Source organism: Neopelma chrysocephalum, unplaced genomic scaffold, assembly GCF_003984885.1.
Source record: "Neopelma chrysocephalum unplaced genomic scaffold, ASM398488v2 Primary Assembly neopelma1_73b, whole genome shotgun sequence".
In the NCBI taxonomy this organism is placed as follows: domain Eukaryota; kingdom Metazoa; phylum Chordata; class Aves; order Passeriformes; family Pipridae; genus Neopelma; species Neopelma chrysocephalum.
The window spans coordinates 3,540,821-3,559,934 of record NW_020897734.1 but is presented as its reverse complement, the minus strand read 5'-3'; the positions used below and the strand labels follow the sequence as shown (position 1 = coordinate 3,559,934).

Below are 19,114 nucleotides of genomic sequence, written 5' to 3'. Positions count from 1 at the left end.
TGTGAAGGGCAAGAAGCAATTTAGTCTCCGCTTCTTTACTTTTTTTTCTTCAGTCTAGTTGGTGTTACTGTCTACTTCACTTTCTTGGTGGACAGAAAAACCTGGAGAGCAGATGCATGTGCTAGGAAAACAGCTCTGGGGGCTCCCAGTCGCCTTTCACAAAAACCAGTGAGGAATGGAAGTGATGTTCTGTTTTTTAAGTGAAGGTGGCAAAGCTGAGAAAGAAGCCCTCAACATTTCCTACAAATATCTTTTTCTTCTCTTTTTTCCTGCTACATGAAGGCTGATATTTCCTGCTATATGAAGGCATTGCTAAATGTGAACCTGCCACTTGCTAACTCTTCTTTTTTGTCCTGTCTGGTTTGCATCTCTTTCATGCTTCTAAAGCCAACAGAAAGGCTTTGTTTAGGACAGGAACTGTAGCTAATAATTCATTCAGGAGCAAAGGAAATTAGCTTTTTCTGCCTAATTTTCCTTTCCCAGCTAGGGAGGAGAACCCTGGAATGTGGCTGGTTCAGGGGGTGCCATCACACCCCGGTGTTGGGGAGGGTGGGAGCCTCAGCCCCCCGCAGGGTGCCGGGGCTGTGCCCTCCCGGCTCCTGTGCCGCTCAGCCCGTGGGGAAAACGCGTCTGAATTTCCAGTGCTGCATCTGGGAGGAATTATTTGTGGTTTGTGGCTGTTTGAAATTGCATCTCGTGCTTCTATGCTGCTTGTTAGGTCCGGGGAATTGCATGTCAGCCTGGGAAGTGGCGAAGGGGAAGGGTAAGATGCCCACGTTTTGAAACTGGTTGGTTTTGTTAATATATGAGGGTAAAGGCTGGGACTCCCTCAAATCAGGGTAGGGTTACACTGATGTTCTGGAAGGAAAAGGAGAACAAATGCTCAGGGTTTTATGGTACCATATTTCAATCTAGTCAGTCTTTGGGAGATTTGGGTAAATTTTTGTTTTAGTTGGGAAGTGAAGGTTAGGATGGAACTTGAGTGTCTTCATAGGAAAGATGAATTTGCAAAATGTTTTGCTGTCTCACTTGAGTGGAAGCATGTGGTTTTCAGTTCCCATAACCTCAAGGCATTACGAAATCATGATTAAAGCCCTAAGAACAATGAGATCGGCATTAAAATTGGTAAGTTTGGAAAATGATACATTTTGAGGTTTTCCTTAATTTGCTTTTCTTGTCTTCCAGCACTACAGGTCGTAGTTTCAAGCTTTTTCCCACAGCAGCAAGGGCTGGGTTGTTTTGGTTTTTAATTGTAAACTGAGGTTTTTATGTAATCTGCTCTATCCAAAGCTGGGACTTCAGGAAAACAACAGATTGTGCAAGCTGTGAGAGCAATTCCAGCGTTTGGGAATAGATTCAGCCTTTGTGGAAGGTGAAACTTTGCTACAAATATCACTTATTGAAGTGGGGAGTATGCCAGTTGCAATCCAGATGGTATTTACATCCCTAAGATGATATGGTATGAAAACATTCACCTTGCAAAGAGCAAACTTTCTTGTTAAAGATCTGTTTAATATGTATCTCTATTTGATCTTTTTGGTGGAGAAAAATACTCTATTGACTGTACATACAAATTGGGTGATAATTTAGATAGTGCTTGATGATGGGAAATCAGAAGCACAAGCAGTGGCTCTGGGCAGCAGAGATGTAGATGATACTTCCAGCATTTTATATTGTTACCCGATTTTTAAGTTGTGGCCTATTTACCTGGATGGTTAATTAATTCATGTGCAATTAAAAACGCACAATGCAGACTTCATGGAGACTGCACATAAAACACAGAGGCTTAGTAGGGTATTAGGGATTCATCTGGGTGCCTGGAACACAGAGGATCTTTGGTTTGGCTTGTGTCTAAGTGGTCTTTGTTTAACTGATAGCTGCTAACTTTGTTTAACTGATAACACATGTTGTGCTGTTACTGGTGTTGACCTTTTTCCAGTTAAACTGGATTAAAATGAAAGTGTTTATGGGGAGATTCTGCAGCCCTGGGGTCCATGGGATCTTTGTCTGAGCCGAGGGGGGGTTGGTGTCTGGGGGCAGTTAGCAAAGAGCTGCATGTTTGCAGATTTTAATGGCTCTTGCTCCAGACAGCTTTTAACACACTCCCTGCACAGCCACCCTGGGCAGGAACTGCTTTTTCCATTGCCAGTTTGGGTTTTGTCACTGTGGTTTTATTACACTTTAGGTTTCTTGGGCATGTAAAATGCCATCAAATTGGTAACAGGAGGAGGGAGGTTTGCAGCACAGCCTGGGGCTCAGCAGTAGTGGAACAGGCTGCTGCGTGCGAGGGGAAATGAAAGGAGTGCTTTGTGCCTGGCTCTGCAGCTTTAGAGAAAGGCTGGGTCCACCTCTGCGTGGGCCTGCTTTGAGCTGCCGCTTCTGGGCATCAGGAGGAGCTTTTCCAAAGTCTGTCCCAGCGAATGGACCACGTCTGGGGAGAAGTGTCCGCAGCAGAGCAAGTCTGTCCCGTCTGATCGCTGAGAACATTTTCACTCAGCCATTGACTCGGACTCCGTGAGCCCACAGAGAGCCTGTCTCGGTGCTGGCAGTGCTGTTGGCTTTGTTCACCTGCTTTCCTCAGCTGCCCTGAAGTCACAGGGAATTTGTGAAGTGTTTGTAATGGAAAAGCACATGGGGAGGGTGGCCACAATGTTGCAAGGCAACTATCAGTAAGACAAGGTCTGCCAGGGGATGCTTAGGTTGGACATGGGCTTGTTCTGCTTTCCATCTCTAGAGGCTGTTAAAACTCCTGCTATTTCATTATCCAGAAGGATCCATCTCTGACATGCCTGAGCCAGTCAGCTAAGTTCAGACCTCACAGGAAATGAATTCTTTGATTCTTGACAGTAAGTCATCGAAGAATGGCTTTTCAAGGGAAAATATTCTTCCTGGCAGGAACGGCGGTGGGATTTGGGGTAAGGGAAGGCAGTTGTCTTTGGATCAGAATTCTCTGTATTTGAACCTGAGCTATTTTCCCCCCTGTTTCTTCTCCATGGATATAAAAAAATCAAGTGTTTATTCCCAAAGCAACTGAATAATTGTACTTGTAACCTCTCAAATATATCGGTGCTTCCACTGGAAGAGGAGACTGTGGATGGGAGAAGAAGCAATGTGAAGGTTTAGAAAAAGGTGATGCCTTTTCTTACCCAGCAGAGTATCTCTGCAGAGGCAAGTGTGCAAGCACTTACTCAAAGACTCACTAACACATTGAATACCTGAGTAGGATCCTTTTTTTAGACAGGCCATGGTGCAGCATATTTTTGAAATGACCCTCATGGGCTCTGCTCTCCCTGTCCAGCAGTAAACTAATTCTCAGGACTAATGGTAAAATTCTGCAAGGCATGAATTCGCAACTTGAATAGATTTACAGTGAGTTAATAGATTTTCCAGCATATCTCTTCCAGCCTATTTGTGGTGGCATCATTTTAACACGCACAGTAATTGAAAAAATTGCCAGATGATAGGATTTGTAATCCTCTCTGACCTGTGTTTGTCACACCTAGGAAAGACTCCATAATAAACACAAGGTTTGCAGTAAGAACATAACATTTGTGTGGAAGTGTTCAGATGGGACGTGTCTCTGGGTGGTAACTTTTCCTTGGGAAAAAAGGGATTTTGGAGTTACGAGCAGATAATACTTAGCAAATGCCACCAGGAGGGTCACATGTGCCAAGAGTTGCAGAATAGATGAGTCAGAAGGATGTAATGATGAAGATGAATCTTCAGCTTTGTAGATAATATATTCTGTGTTGTTCTCCACATGCAGCCTTTGAAATATGTGATCTTTATTTTGGGAGGACTATGCTGAAAGTATCCTTTGGAAAAAACTGGTTTGTTTTTTTTTTTCCCAAGCATATTTGTCCTTGCTCCTTTTGTTATCGTTATTTATAAATCAAATGTTATATTGATCCTCAGATTATGTGTTAAACAATGTCTGAGCAGTGGTTGCTCTATTACTGAGAAAACCAGCTGCCATTAAACTTTTGGTAAATTTATCGATCGATACTCTCCATGTTTCTCTTCAGAAAAAGAACAAGCTGAATTTTCATTTACTGGGAACGCAGCTGAACACGTGGCCCCCTTGTTCAGCAAGGGATTTAAGCCTGTGAGGGACTTCGGAGAGATGAATAGTGCCATTACTTTGCAGAGGATTATTCATGTTCTTGAAGGAAAACCTCTCTGGAGCGGGCAGTGGAGCCTCGGATCGATTCCTGGCAGCCGTGGTTGTGAGCCTTGCTCTTGAGAGCCAAATTATCATCTTGTGCTCCTGTTACAGCAGCTGCCTTGCTCTCACAGGGGGAGTAAGGAGATGATAAAACATCTTCCTTTTAAAATGAGTGTTAATCAAACCAGGGCTTTGAGCCAGAACAAGTGGGATGCAGGAGCCACGTGGAATGCTGGGTATGGCCCAGCCATGGGCTCAACTGGTGCCACCAGGATGTGATGTCTCACCTTCTGCTTCTTCCCTTGGCAGGGACCTGCCCATGCATCAACTTAAAAAAACAAAGTCAAAACCAACCAAAGGGAACACACAAAAAAACCCCAAATCAACAACAACAACCAAACAGAAAACCTAATCAACCAAAACCCCCTACCAAAGAAGTAAACCCCAACAGCACTCTGAAAAAACCAGCAAAACACCACCACCCCCAAACAAAGAAGACCTACAAAAAACCCAACCAAAAAAAACCACCAAACCACCCTTCCCCACAAAGAAATGAACATAATACCCAACCTCCCCATAGCAAAGCCACCAGTGTTTTGGGGGGCTTCGTTAAGGGTACCACAGAGGAAGGATGGGAAGAAGTGAGTCTAGTTTTTGAAAAGTGCTGAGGCTGGAAACTGGGGCCATGAGTAGGTCCTCCTTTTTTTTTTTTTTTTTTTAAGGATGGAGATGGTGCCTCTGGGATTTGTGTGCCTGGCATGCCCTGAATCCTGTTACAGTGGTGCTGCTGTGGGTGTGGTGTCCTCTGTCAACCCCTGTGGTGTCTCAAACAGGAGAGGGGGTTTGGGTATCCTGCTCTGTGTCAAGTAAGATGTTGCTAAAATATTGTGCATGTGCTCAGTGAGTCAGATGCTGCCAGGGAGCACCGGAGGGGCTGGTTGCACTTGTGCTACCAAGGTGATCCATGGTCTTATTTCCATGTTGGAAACCTTTGTCTTTCTCTGAGGTGCCTTGAGACAAAACCAGCTTGAAAATCACTAAATTGCTTTTGAGAGCCTGGGCATTGTTCTGTGTCTTGGAGACAGTCACTCAAGGGAAGAGTTATACCCCTGTTGGTTGGTGTATGTTACTGAGCAAATGCCTTTCCCAGATTCTGCCAGCACAGGTAGGAAGCTGATAACAGAACTAAAGGGGCTGGAGTGACTAAAAAACAGTCAACAGGTGCCCTTAAATAAGTGCAAGTCCTTCGTGTTACTATAGGGATCAAGAACTGATCTTCTGCCATTTGCTTTTCATCACACAGTTGAGATAACTTTAAAGAGAATTTGGCCAGGAGAGATTATTAAGGAAGGAATTTGCTTCTTAAATAAATAGTCTGCTCTCCATTGTTGGAGACTTAACAGGCTGATAAAAGCCCGCTGGAATGAAAGGGAGCCTGGAAAACCCGTCTCAGATCTGCCTTGCTCTAAAGTTACTGAGACCAATGCACTTCCAAAGACTTTTTTTCGACTTTCTGAATACAAGCTCAACTTGACCTAGTGGCTTGCTTTATCTTCATTTATTCTGATGAATAAAGGAATTTGCTAGGTTTGCATTTTTTCAGGAGTTGCTTATAACTTTTAGTTTAAAATAAATGGAGGAACTACACAAACTGGTGTCCTGGTCTTTAGAAATGCTTGGCTTGTGAATTTGGGAGGAAGTGCATGGAATCACTTGCCCTCTGTTTGATATGTGGCTTGTCATTCATCTTTTAAGAGGCATGCTGCTTTTTTGATATCTTTGTAACCTCATTAAGTGGATGTTGGAGCCTCCAATTAGTAAAATATGGCTGTGTGGGTGACTAAGTGCTGTTTTTCTTGTGTCTTCTCTCTTTTTTTTTGGAAATGCACTTTGTGTTTTAAAATAAAACCAAAACAATCCCAGATGTGCCTTTGCAATGGTGAAATCCCTGGGTCTGTGATATCTTTGACTGCTCAGTTACCCAGGGCAGAGATGCCCTTTTCCCAGGGTTTTTGAAGCTATTCCTGCTGCTCTTGGGCTGCGCTCCCTGGCTGAGCAGCTGGCTTGAAATAGGAGTTCTAGGTGGAGACTGTCATCTCTGCAGCAAATTAGAGAGGTAAGAGAGACTAGAAGTGCAGAATGTAAATATTTGTGATAAAAAAAACTGGGAAGATGAAAGTTCCCCAGTGATGTGACATTAGTTCGGGGCATGTTATTGATACAATTCTAGTGTAACAAAAGCCTGGGGGTGTGGTTTTCAGCGTTTTGCCTTCTGTTCTGTGGGATTGGTTTAATTATCTTTTCCCCTTCAGAGTGAAAGAGGAAAATATGAAATGTTTGGAGTGTACATATTTCTGTGTGTGTCCGAAACCCCTCGTTTGCTGACCCTGGGCTCTCCCACTGCCTTCCCACAGGGCTGGGTTTGTTGGGACTGCTCTCTCCCCGGTGGCCTCTGCCCACTGGATCAGTAGTTTGTTTCCTGCTTCTGCTGTTGCAAATTCCCGACTTCTCAGAGAGCACTGGGTGAGGATGAGAACACCAGTAAGTCCCTTCTGCGGGAGCAGCCTTCACCACACACAAGTGCAGAGTTTGATGCTCTCCAAGCCAAATGGTTCCCTCCATTCTTGGGCAGTCCCACATCTGGGCTCGGCTCTTCCCAGTGGTGCATCCCTAAACTGGTCTCCAGGGATGGAGAGGAGCCTGAAGCACCAGGATAGAGGCGTGGAGTACATGGAGAGAGGTTTATCTTTCTTTGGTCTGACAGGTTACCAGCACAACAGAAGCTGCAGAAGCTTCTTACGTTCCTCTGTCTCCACTTTTCCTATTTGTGCTCCCAGGGCTCGGTTTGAGCCTGCTTCTCTGGGCTTCTTCCCTTTCCCTTTTGATAAGGAATCATGTTCACCCACCACTTGTGCCAGCCCTGACTGTTTGCATTTTTAACTTTGTCTTTATTAAATTTTCAGGAATCTGTTAAGCATTCACACATCTGTCAAGGCACAAAGCATTATCTTTCTTGATGCTCGGGAAAACAAATTATACGATGGATGTGAAACCCATATTTAATGAAAAGCACCAAAGCCACGTGTTGAAGCACGAAGCCCCAGAAAAGATTTTGCTGCAGAGTCATTTGTGTGAGGTGATTGGTGTGAAGTTTTTTTGAATTTTCACTTAGAGTGTAGCTTTCCTGTGTTGAAGTGGGTACTCCCAAGGGTCTCCAGGGATCTCTAAAGGCATCCTAGTGCCTCTCAAGAAAACACTGCTTTTCTGTGGTCCCCTCCAGTGTCCCTAACCCTGTCTTTTGCTGTCATGAGATCTGGATGCCAGTGTGGGGTACAGAGTTCTGCACTGAACTGCCTTCAGGTGGGGGGCTGGTTGGAGGTGGGGAGCTGTGGACACCAGCATTTCTTGTCTCCTTGCTTCTGGGCTTGTAGCACCTTGGGTTGGTGAGCTCTGCTGTCTGCATTGACAAAGTTTTTGTGTGTGGGATATAAATATTAAATGGGTGAACCACAGTGTGACTAATTGTCTAACAGTCAGACTATTACCTAGACTGTAATAGGGAGCGCATTTTCAGGACCGTTTGAGTGGGTATAATGAGATGGTATCATACAGTATTTTTATTAGAAACTTCAGGCAGTGTATTTCAAACTGCCAGGGCAGTTAGATAAGCCGAACAATTAAAAATAAATGGCTTTGGAGCTTGGTGTTTTGATAAAAACAGATAATTAGGAGAAGATGCTTTTCCGACAAGAGCATAATGATTTGGTGTTGGCTGGTGTGAGCAGCACTGGCTTGGAAACTTGTAATTTGGCTCCTGTGGGAGTGAAGAGGGTGGGCACAGAGCTGGAAGGAGCCCACTCTCATTTAAAGACTGGACTGAGATGTTTGCTCTGTTGGTCTGGTGGTGATGGAGCAAAGATAGAAAGTGCAGACCTTGGTAGCTTAAAATTTAGAAGATGGAATAACTGAATTTTTCTAATTTTTATTACTAATGCTTTGAAGCTAATCTCATAAATTTGGGAGCTTGAGACCATAATTTTTATGGTGACAATATTGTAAAAGCAGTCCAAAGGCTGTGTCATAGTTGGGGAAAAAGCATTTCCTAAGCTTTAAACCCAAATGCTCTCAGAGAAACAAACCCTGTAAGAGCAGCAGTGGCTCCATCTGATGGGTTTTGTAATGCCACAGACAAAAGTAATTATGCTGCTTAGAAGAGCTTTTGTCTCCAGATAATGTTGTTAAAAACTTGCAGTGTAGTGTAAATCATAACGGAACAAATCTGGAGGCTGCTCTTATTGCTGCCAGGGGAAATTCTCTTAGATTTTGTTTTCTTGCTGCTCAATATATTGCAAACCTTTTCCAAGTTGGTAAATAAATATTACCTGCTGTTTGAAAAATGACTTGGGGTTCATCTCACCAGTAGTGCCTGTGGCAGCCAGGCTGTTATTGCAAACAGTTGTTCCTCTCTTGGTGAGCTCTGTTGTGTGTGTTTTGGGAACACAGGCTGTTGTGATCGGCCTGAAGTTGTCTGATTCATTGGAGATATTAAAGAAGTGTTTCCTTCTTAGAGCTCACTCACATATGGATGCCTCTGGCTCCTTTCACCCTTTCCAAGCAATAACACGGCAATTGCCAGGTCAGATAATATTTGGTCGAACTTACAAACCCCAAAACTTTTAGCATTTCCTTGATGAACATTTGAATTCCAGTCCATGAACATTGGTGGTGGTTTTGAGGGGCTGAGCATTTTTGGCTTTTGGATATATGGGACTTTTAAAGGTTTGGGAACCCCAGGCCTGCAGGGGATGCAGCGACTGCATTAGTAACAGATTAATTAACTGAGGAATTTCCCACCATCCTGCCTGGACAGCCATGTTTTTGCCTCAGGATGGAAGTGATTCTCATGTGCTGAGGGATTCCAGTACCAAGTTGTCTGCTGATATGATTTGTGTCCTGAGGAGTGAAGGGAGAGGTTTTGCCATCAGCAGAGAAGTGCCAGAGAGCAGGAAGAGCCAAGGCAGCTTGGCAGGTGAAGTCTGGCCAGACTGGAGGCTCTCTGACCCCTGCAGTTATTGCTGTACCTTGTTCAGAGAGTCAGGCCCTGTGAGCAGGGACCCTCCAGAGACACGAGGAGAGCCATTGAAGCCTGAAAGAGGGACTTCAGCAAATCCACTGAGCTTCAGGGATTGGGCCAATTGCATCCCTGGAGCAGTCGCGTCCACAAATGAGATTCACTGGGGGAGAAGATGCATGTTCATCCCTAAAAGGCATTAAAGTGCATTTTGGGATGTGGAGCTGGTGAGATTTGAAAATGGTCCCACGTGCAAGACAGGGAATCACTGCATGCCACATTTGCAGCCTGTAGCCTGGGGTGCTTCCAAGCAGCAGTGTTCTGGGGAAGGTGCAGTGAATCATCAAATGCATTATCATCTGCAGAGAGAAATTCAGCTGAATGCCAGTGATCCGTGTTGATCTCAAGGGAGGTTTCTGCTGCACGGAAATCAGTTTCTTGTTTGTTTTACAGTTTGGGATAGTGCATGAGGACTCACCACTCTTCCACAGAGTCTTGAAGGAGATGGCTCTGAAGCTTTTATGGGGTGTAGGAACATGATGGTGAAAACATGACCTTGTCTAGGATTACTTGCCTGATTGTCTCACAGAAAATAAAACTGAACCTTGCTGTTACTGGCTCTTGATAGTGGAATAACAAACATGTTGTAGTTCCTGCACTGTGAAGATGGTCAGGATAAGATGTTAAGTGTGGGAAGACAAGTTTTTGAGCAAACAATCCTTTGCAAAGGTGCAAATGGGAGCTGGGAGCTCAGCTCCTGATAGGAAGTGGGAGCAGCCATGGTAAGAGTTCCCCTGCTCAGAGAGAGCTTCATGGTTGCAGGGTTTCTGTGGCTGGATGTCAAGAAGCAGGAAAATCAAGGTTGTAGGTGCAGTTTTAATGCCTTGGTGTCCACGTGCTGAGAGATGCTTGTGTCACACAATCAGGGCTGCACAGGTCACACAGTCCTGCACCTCCACCCATCTTTGTTCCCTTCCAGGGTGCCCCACGGACCTGCTGCTGATGCAGCACGTTTTGCTGTGCAGCTCCCTCACTGTTTCCTGTGCCTTTGCCAAAGAAGACTTGCTGGTGTGGTGTGTGATACCCAAAGAAGGGCAACTGTCCATGTGGGAAGCTTGTCTTTGCAGCAGAACCAGAGCAGCACAGTACTGGAGGGGCAAGCATGAAACCCATGGCATGTTGTGGTGTCTGACAGCTGTGGTGGATCCTGCTGTTCCCTCCTCCCTGCTCTGTGCCAGCTCACACCTTCTCCCAGAGGGAGGTGGTTCCATGTGGCTGCTGTGGTGCTGTTTTTTTGGTGAGCAGGTATGGGGGGCAGAGGGACCATAGACCTCCTGTTCCCAGCAGCAGCACCTTTCCAAACACCTTCCGCTGCTTGTGAAGCTGCACTTGCCGAGCTTGGACCTGGAGGTGCCCTCTCTGGAGCTGCCCCAGCTCTGCAGCTGCCATCAGATTTTGGCTCTTTCCTCTCCAGTGGGATGCTGTATGGGAATGGCTCGCTGGGGTTGCTCCTGCTGGCGGCTCCTTGCAGTTCAGGCAACTGCATCACATAATCTCTTAAATAAACCCATCAAGTCGCAGACGTGGCTGGAGCCTCCTGCAGCCTGGGGCAGCCAGTAGGTTAATCCGGAGCTCCTCTGGCCCCGCCATCGACCCCTTTGAAGTTGCTGCAGCTTAGGAGTGAACGTGCTTTCTCAGGAAAGCTGGCATTTTTACTAAGCAGCAGACTCTTATTATCTGAGCTGAGAAGGCAGTGATTTCCTTCTCCTGCCAGTAATCCCCACTCAAGGCACTGTTATGCTCTTTTACGATTTATTTTCTCTAATTGCCAGTTTGCAGTGGTCATGCAGCTCTCCCTGGGCTGCGTTCTGGGAAGCTTTTACACTTTGAAAGGAGCTTAGTCCTACCATTCTGGCTGCTGGAACTGGGCAGCAATTCCTCTCCAGGTGCTTCAGCAGGAGTCCTGCCTGAAAAATAAGTAATTGCCCATGGTGTTCAGCTGGTGCCTGATACCTGTGATCTGCAGTAGGTTCAACTGTTTCATGCATCCTTTGGGAGACCTGATAACCTGCCCTTGACTGAAGTGGTGTAGCAGGTCCCTGGCCATTTTCTCCTGGATTATGGGGTCTTCATTCTACTCCCCATCCCCGTCTTCCAGCTCAGGGGGCCAGGTATCTGAAGAACACCTGGTCTTACTATTAAAGACTGAGGCCACGAAGGCATTAAGTACATCTGCCTTTTCCTTGGCCTTTGTCACTGTGCTTTCCCCTGCATTCAGGAAAGGAGGAAGATCCTCCTGAACCCTTCTTTTGTTGTTAATGTATTTACAGGAACACTTTTTATTCTGTGCTGTGTGTGCACAGTACAGTGATGGAGATTTTAAAACATGAGCCCTGCTTGGCTGTGCAGTACCTTTGCCTCCTGAAGCTGGGAGCAAGTCTGATGCTTTGCTTTGTCAGGGTATTCACTCTGCTTCAGCCAGACCTGCAAACTGACTGCTCTCAGTGGTGGCTTTTGAAAATATCCCTGAAAAAAAAAAGAATAAAAAAAGAAAGAATAAAAAAAGAAAGAATAAAGAAAAGATTGAATTATCCTCCAGCAATGGGAGTTTCAATAATGCCGTGTTATAAGCAGGGCAGATTTTACCAGCAGCAAATCTAGGCTGTGGGATTTTATGGGGGATCAGAAGCCCACGTTGCTTCTGTAATGCGCTGTCCCCTCTGTTTCCTTGTGAGGCTCCCTCGTGGGAGCACAGGGGACTGACCTGCAAAGTTTCCTCCTCTGTGAAGTGCTCAGAGCCTGGCCGTGGGTCACCGCAGCTGCTGGCAGCTGGGGATTTGCTGTTCCTGCAGCCAGTGCTTTGTGAGGGATATTTCAGAATAAGCACCTACTACAGGAGTTGGGTGGGAGAGATTTTGGATGTGCAAGACTCCTTTTTTATGAAGTTTTATTATTTCTTACATCTATTAATAGGGCAGCAGGAATCTCCATATCCTTTTATAGTCCCTGTTGCGCTTTCTAATGGATATATGCAAAAGCTCCAAGGCGCATAAAATAGACACTCTCAGCCAGTTATTATGATAAAAATTATGTGCATGTCATGACCTTTAGAGCAGTGAGACTGTGTGTGCATGCTCTGTTGATATGCCACTGTTCTCCATTCCTTTCTGAAGCATTTCTCGCCGTAGGAGGTTTGCATAGGAGCTTGGAATATTTTTGTAATCAGCGAAGAGTCTTTTGGCTCTGATGATAACTGGAAAAGCACAGAGGAGCGAGAAAAGGGAAGAGGGATGACTTTTTCTAAAGGAACTAACAGAGAAGAGGTTAAAGGCGGATGGTGAGGCACAGCATGAAAATCCTGGCACCGTCTCCAGTGCTGTCAAAAAAACTCTGGTCCAAAAAGTTCTTTGTGCTCTTAGAGGAAAAAGCTGTTCTGGTGCTCCTGAGGATAAAGAAGGGGAAAAAAAAGTTTTGTAATCCATGTGCCCTCTTTAAAGCGATGTTTTTTGTTTTAAAACTTTTAATAACAGTGCAACCAGAATTTGCTCTGCTTGCACAGCCCACTCTGTGTCAGACTCACCCTTGTGCTGGAGAGCTTTACCATGCTCTGTATGGGGGTGAAGGGCAGGATACCAGCTGTTATGGAGAAGGAGGCATGGAGAGAGGGGTCCTGTGTCCTTGCACCGCTGCATCCCTCAATCTGTGCTGTTGGGAAGGATTGCTGTCTCCTAGGAATGCAGATGGTTTGTTCTGGGCTTGCTGGGACAATCCTGGTGTGAGTGTCAGGAGCTGTGGACAAAATGCTTCAGCAGCATGCCTGGGGTGTGTGCAGGCACCAGATGGGATGGAGACAGTGTTTGCAGAAGTGTATCAGTAATTTCTGCTTTGGTCTCTGCTTACACCACAGCTTTCTGCATGCTGGGGTGGGGGGCAGCAAACAGCACCTGGTCCCTGTCCCACCAGGCATTCCTGCATGGGATGCACCTGGGAAGAAAGAGCTGGAAGTCCTGGAGATGTGATGGTCTTAAAAGCTCTTGAGCAAGGTGAGAGGTTATGCAGGGCGAGCAGCAAGGCCTGACATTGCTTGTGATAGTGTTGATACTGAACCCCTGTGGAGACGTGTCAGGCCACACTCAGCTGCATCCCAGCCTTAACAAATGGGGAAAATAACACTTAAGGCTTTAAAAATTAAACATTCCCTTTAATTATTGAACATGAATAATTTTCATGCAAATTGAGCCTGGATGTGTGTTTCCAGAGTGACACAGCTGAGAGCAGTTACATTGTGGGGTGTCAGTGACCTGTGAACCGAGAGGCTGTTCATTATTTTTAGCATTTTATGAATAGTACCCTGGAGGATGGGACTCAGGCTGGTAGAAAGAGTTGGCTGAAGAAAAAGACTTTAGTTTGCACCAATGCCACCCCCTTCTAATGCTTCAACATGCTAACTGGTGTGTGTGTGCATAGGTGTGTTGTTTTTACATAGCGGGGTATGGATATTTTGGAAGTCTCCTGGTGAGGAAGGCTATAATTAGAGGAATACCTGTGCAGTGACTGTGCTGCTGGGAGCTCTCCTGCTCACCTCATGGAGGAGGTGTGGACAGAAAGTCCTCAGGTCTTTTGAAGGGGTAAAAGGGAAAATGCACCATGGGTTTTCCTGGCAAAACGACAATCTCTGTCTAAAACTTGAGTTTCACGGGACAATTTGGCACAACCTGATGTGTGTGAGAGTGGTCCTGGCTGGGCACCCACAGATGGACACAGCGTCACAGTCTCTCAACATCACAGTGGACCTTGAAACAGCTCTCATCCAGGGCAGATGAAACATTGGATCTGCAGCTGAAGTGAGCCTGGTGCATTTGGGAAAACTACAGCACTGTGGGGGCTTTTCCAATGGCTTGGAGGACACTTAGTGCTGAGGGTTGAGTCAGAATATCCTCTGTTATTAAGCTCCTATAAATATTTTCCTTTCATAATGGAATGTCAGCATTTACTGTTTCCTGATTTTAAGCATTGTACAGTTTGTCAAACATTTATCTCTGCCTTAAATTAAGTCTGGAGATAGAATTCCTGTTAATTTCAAATCAATATGAAAGGGGGAGAGAAAGAAATTGCAGTCTAGCCGTTTTCTTGAATCAATATTTTCTTTAAAAGCTGAAATGTTAACTAGATCATAGTTTTTTTGCCATTTTGAAGTGTAGCTTCTGTTTAAAGAATTTATGCGTTTCCCCTGAAAATCGCTGACGCTGGTAAGTTCTGCAGCAGGCACAGCTGCCAGCAGGTGTTTGACCCAAGGCAGGCAGGATGGGGCCAGCTCTGGCAGCGGGGATGTGGTAGAACATTAAACATTATCCTCCTTGTTTCTGAGCTCATTGTCTCTTAATAACACTTTTTTTTTTTTGTTCTGTTTTGCAGAAGCCTTTGAAATTGTAGTACGGCATGCAAGAAACTTCACCAACAGCATGTTTAGGACCCACTACAAGAGCATGGGGCCCAGAGCTCTTAAATTCGTTGGAGAACTTTTTACTGATGTCTCCCTGTACATACTGGGCTCTGACATCAGTGTCAATGACATGATAAATGAATTTTTTGACGGTTTGTTCCCTTTGGTTTACTCCCACCTGATTAATCCCGGCTCCCCCGATCCTTCCATGGAAATGACGGAGTGCCTGCGGGCAGCCAGGAGAGACCTCAAAGTCTTTGGTAACTACCCGAAGGTGATGATGACGCAGGTGTCCAAGTCCCTGCAGGCCACACGGGTCTTCCTGCAGGCGCTGAACCTGGGGATTGAGGTGATAAACACCACGGACCACCTGAAGTTCAGCAAGGACTGCGGGCGGGCGCTGCTGAAGATGTGGTACTGCTCGCACTGCCAGGGGCTGCTCCTGGCCAAGCCCTGTGCCGGCTACTGCGGCCTGGTGATGCAGGGGTGCCTGGCGGGCGTCGTGGAGATCCATAACCACTGGAGAGAGTACATTGGGTCTCTGGAGGGCCTGACCAAGGGCATGCACGGCATCTATGACATGGAGCATGTCCTCCTGAACCTGTTCTCCTTGGTGCGGGACGCGATCGTCCACGTGCAGAAGAGCGAAGGGAAGCTCTCAACGACTGTGAGTAGATCTCTGTAGTTCCCCAAGCTCGCTGCTGTGGCAGGGCTCATGTACCATGAACTCTATGTGCTGAAGCCATCCTGTCCCTTTCCTCCACCCACCAAACCCCACATGCCTCAATTACCAGCTCCTTCTCTCCCATTCTGATTTTTTAAAAAAACTTTTGGTGGCATTTGAAACTGGTGTTTGGGGGGCCTGGGATTCAGTTAAGGGCTGTTCCTCTTTTCAGGTTGGTCAGAGCAGAAGGGTCTGGACTTATCATGGCATCAGCTTTGTATCTGGAGTGTGAGGTTGGAAGCTGAGATGTCCCAGCATTTTCAGTTCTTCCTGAGTGCTGTGCTTACCTTGGGTAGCTGTGAGGCTAGTCCTGCTTTCCAGGTGTTCTCTGCCTCCTTTAACATCACTAAAATGTACATCCAAATAGATGCCAAGTAGAGGCACATACTGTGGCATGCATCCCCTGATTTACCAAAGGAGATCTGATTCTCCATCTCTTGGTAACTCATTCCAGTTTTGGGCTGCATTTAATCACAGGGATGAGATCGTTTCTTATTTATTAGAAGTGACTTGACTCTTTAAAAAAAAATTGTGAATTTCTGAGCCTCCTGAGAAATGGAGGCTTTCTTGTTCCGAAAATCCTGCTGCTCTGTTTGAACACCAAGGACAAATGTACTGTGGTAATACAGTGCTTGTTCTGCAGAGTAGATTTTTCTTAAGACACAATTGAGCTGCTCCATGTAGGTAGGGTAGAGTTGGGAATGGGGCAAAGGTGCAGGAGTGTTGTAATAGTTTGCTTAAAGCCAACGATGATTAAAATCTGACACTTGTTTCCCTGTTAGCTGCTTGTTCCTGCCATTCTTGACTCCTGTTTACAAAAGGGCTGTGTTTATGTAGGTCACTGTACTACTTGCACTGTAAGTAACTCTTATCTTTTTTGGGGGGGACCGTGGAAATGTATCAGCTTGTGGATTTTGAGCTATGTGGCACTCAGCCAGCAGCACTCTTTGCTGTGCCTTCTTTGCTCGGTGATTGCCCAAGACATGCCACCACACTTATGCAGGCTGTGAAATAATGAGGTGGCACTCGTGTGGTGTCACACCACCTGGGTAGTTTGGCACACATGCAGAGAGCTCTCTCTGTTGCTTAGAAGGGATTTGGGGACCACATTACAGTGAGCTGGATTTCTCTTGTGTTGCAGTGACCAGGAGGAGGCTGTGGCTGGGCTGAGTGTTGGTCTCCTGGGCAGATGGGTGCAGGCAGGACTCATGGGCAGCATTTTAGCCTCCAGAGTACAGTGCAGGACATTACCTTTCAACCTACCTTAGGCCCTTTCTGCAGAAAATCCCAGTTTTGTAGCATCCTGCCAAGCACTTTCTGTGCAGGGAGGTTTCAGCTGGCAGCCCAGGAGCAGCAGCTCTGGTGCCATGGAGCCAGGGCGGGTTCTTCTCCCTTCTCTCAAAACCTGTTGATCCTCTCTGGAACAGCAAAGGAGCAGAGATGTAACTGTAGATTTAGCTTGAGGTCAGGTGAGATGGAGAAGTCACGTTACAGGTGATAATGAGAGAAAACCCAGCTGAACTCTAAGCCCAGTTGGCATTTCCAAGGCAGTAAGAAACAAAACTTACTTCCACTTCTAGTGTGAGCCTATTTGATCTCAAAATAGTTGACATACTCAGTTTTGAGCAAGAGCTTCCAACGTGTTTTGCACCAGCAAACCTGCTGTGCTTGTAGGTACTAAGGCAGAACAAAAACATTGCCCTTGCAGGCTGTATGCCGGGTTTGATGAGCACAGACAACATGTGCATCACTGTACGATCCTAAAAGGATCAGTGTCTGTCCTCCCATGTCCTTCTTTTGTTGGCACAACAACAGAAATGCATTTTTTCTTGAAGATGTCCATGTATGCAGTTAATAAACTTGACTGTCACTTTTATTACTGAATATTGACACCTTGATCTGTCTGCAGAGAACAAGTAGATGAAGTGCCACTAAAAACACAAGCCAAAGCAGCAGAGCTACAATCTGCTCATCCTCTGCCAAACCAGAACATACACTGACTTCCTTTACAATAAAAAAATTAGTGGGCATTGCAAAACCATTGTGCTTTCCTACTTGATAGAGCTGTTTGAATTCATTAGTGCCATATGTAGTTAGGTACTTATTTAAACATAACTCCTCTTGATTATTTAATACTTGAGTGATTCTTTTATTTGCTCTAGAGACATTTTTGAGTTATAGGAGTGCAGAGGAAAAAAATCCAAGCCAAGCAAGCCTAGTTGCCTGGCAATTGTACTAAAAGAGAATGGCCACTGGGTTCTTGAAGTTTGTTTTTAAAACACTGATGTTGCTCAGCTAAGGCTCTTATGTCAAACCCGAGCCTAGAGCAACCTTTTTTTAATGAATGAATGTATGAGCTCTTCAGTAGAGAAATAAGGCAGTAATGGAAGCACTAACAATCTTAACCACAGTGTTGCAGATGGCCTGACTCTGATAGCTGGGCTGCATCTGGGGTAATCTGGGGTAAATCTCTCTGTAAGATATCACTCTGTATGTGATAGAATTTTTTATTTAGCTGTGCTAGAATGAAAGTTTCTTGGTTAAACTTATCAGCACATATTGAGTTTCAAAGAATACACCCAGAAGCAAACAGTTGTATTTACTGTTATCTTGTAAATATGATTGGTTTTAGACACTGTGGTCATATCAAAGAATGAAATGCCACAGAGGTTGTCTTTGAAAATGTGGGGGTGTAGTTCTGGCCTGGTTCCTCATATTGACCTCTTTTATTACTGGCCTTGGCCACCATTGCTTCCGTTCTATTCACCTGTATGGTATTAAGAATAATGATAGGTTATTTAATTGTCATTAAAATCCCCTGGAATTATGGAAAACTTATCTTCCATGCCCATAGCGATTATAGCCTGACTAACAACACTAGTGCCCTTGCCTGACCTTTGGGCTTCTTTTGTCTTTCACAGCATTGGTGGCATTTCTGCAGCAGTAGTTTTTCCTCCTGGTGTGTCAGATCCTTGGGTGTGTTACCTGACTGAGCATCCTTCCTGCATGTGGTTGTTCCTCATTCCCCCTTGCCACCCTCCCCTAGGCTGGGTGTGGGCATTCACATGAAGACCTGGACCCTTTTATAGCTTGCAGCAGACCCGGCTACAAAGGGCATATGAACTTGAGCTCCAGAGGTGTTGCAGAGCCTCCAGGTGGGTTTCTGAGCAGCTCTGCAGTTCCCAAGATGAGGAAGTCATACTGCTGTTAATCTGCTTTTGGGGACTGTGTGCCTCCAGGCATGCATTTAAATGTGAGCCTGTGTGTTCCTGGTCTGTAAACAGCAATGCAGAGGAGTGAATTCAGTAATGTGGCAGTAAACAGTTCCCATCCCAAGCCTTGCTTTAGTAGCTAATTTGTCAGCGGTAGTGTGTGTTAGGGCTTTATTATTTCTACAATTTGTCTGTTTAAAAACACCCCTAAAACATGCTATTAAAATACTTTATCAAGGAGGCTGACTCTCAGGGCACATTGGGAAAAAAATTTGCTGTCTAGGGCTATATCTATATTAATTTTCCAATCTTCCACTTTTTCCCTGGTTGAAAATCTGCCTAGTATGTCCACCTCTTGTAGATATTTTAATCATGAGTGTAGGGAAGAGCGATTTTAGTCAGTCTGTTTGTGCTTTTTACCACAAACCAAGACAACTGGGAGAGATGCAGTACAAAAAAGCTTAATAGAGTATTCAATCCCAGCACTTCTAAAAGTTAA

At 45.4% G+C, this 19,114-nt stretch overlaps 1 protein-coding gene across 2 annotated transcripts in view; it reads left to right on the top strand.

The window, feature by feature from the left end:
• GPC3 (glypican 3) overlaps window positions 1–19,114 on the top strand; it is a 144,959-nt gene that overhangs the window by 49,726 nt on the left and 76,119 nt on the right. For both annotated transcript variants that reach the window (XM_027687278.1, XM_027687279.1), the window contains exon 3: window positions 14,652–15,346. In XM_027687278.1, coding sequence (XP_027543079.1) covers window positions 14,652–15,346 — 695 coding nt within the window. The remainder of the gene's footprint in view (window positions 1–14,651; window positions 15,347–19,114) is intronic.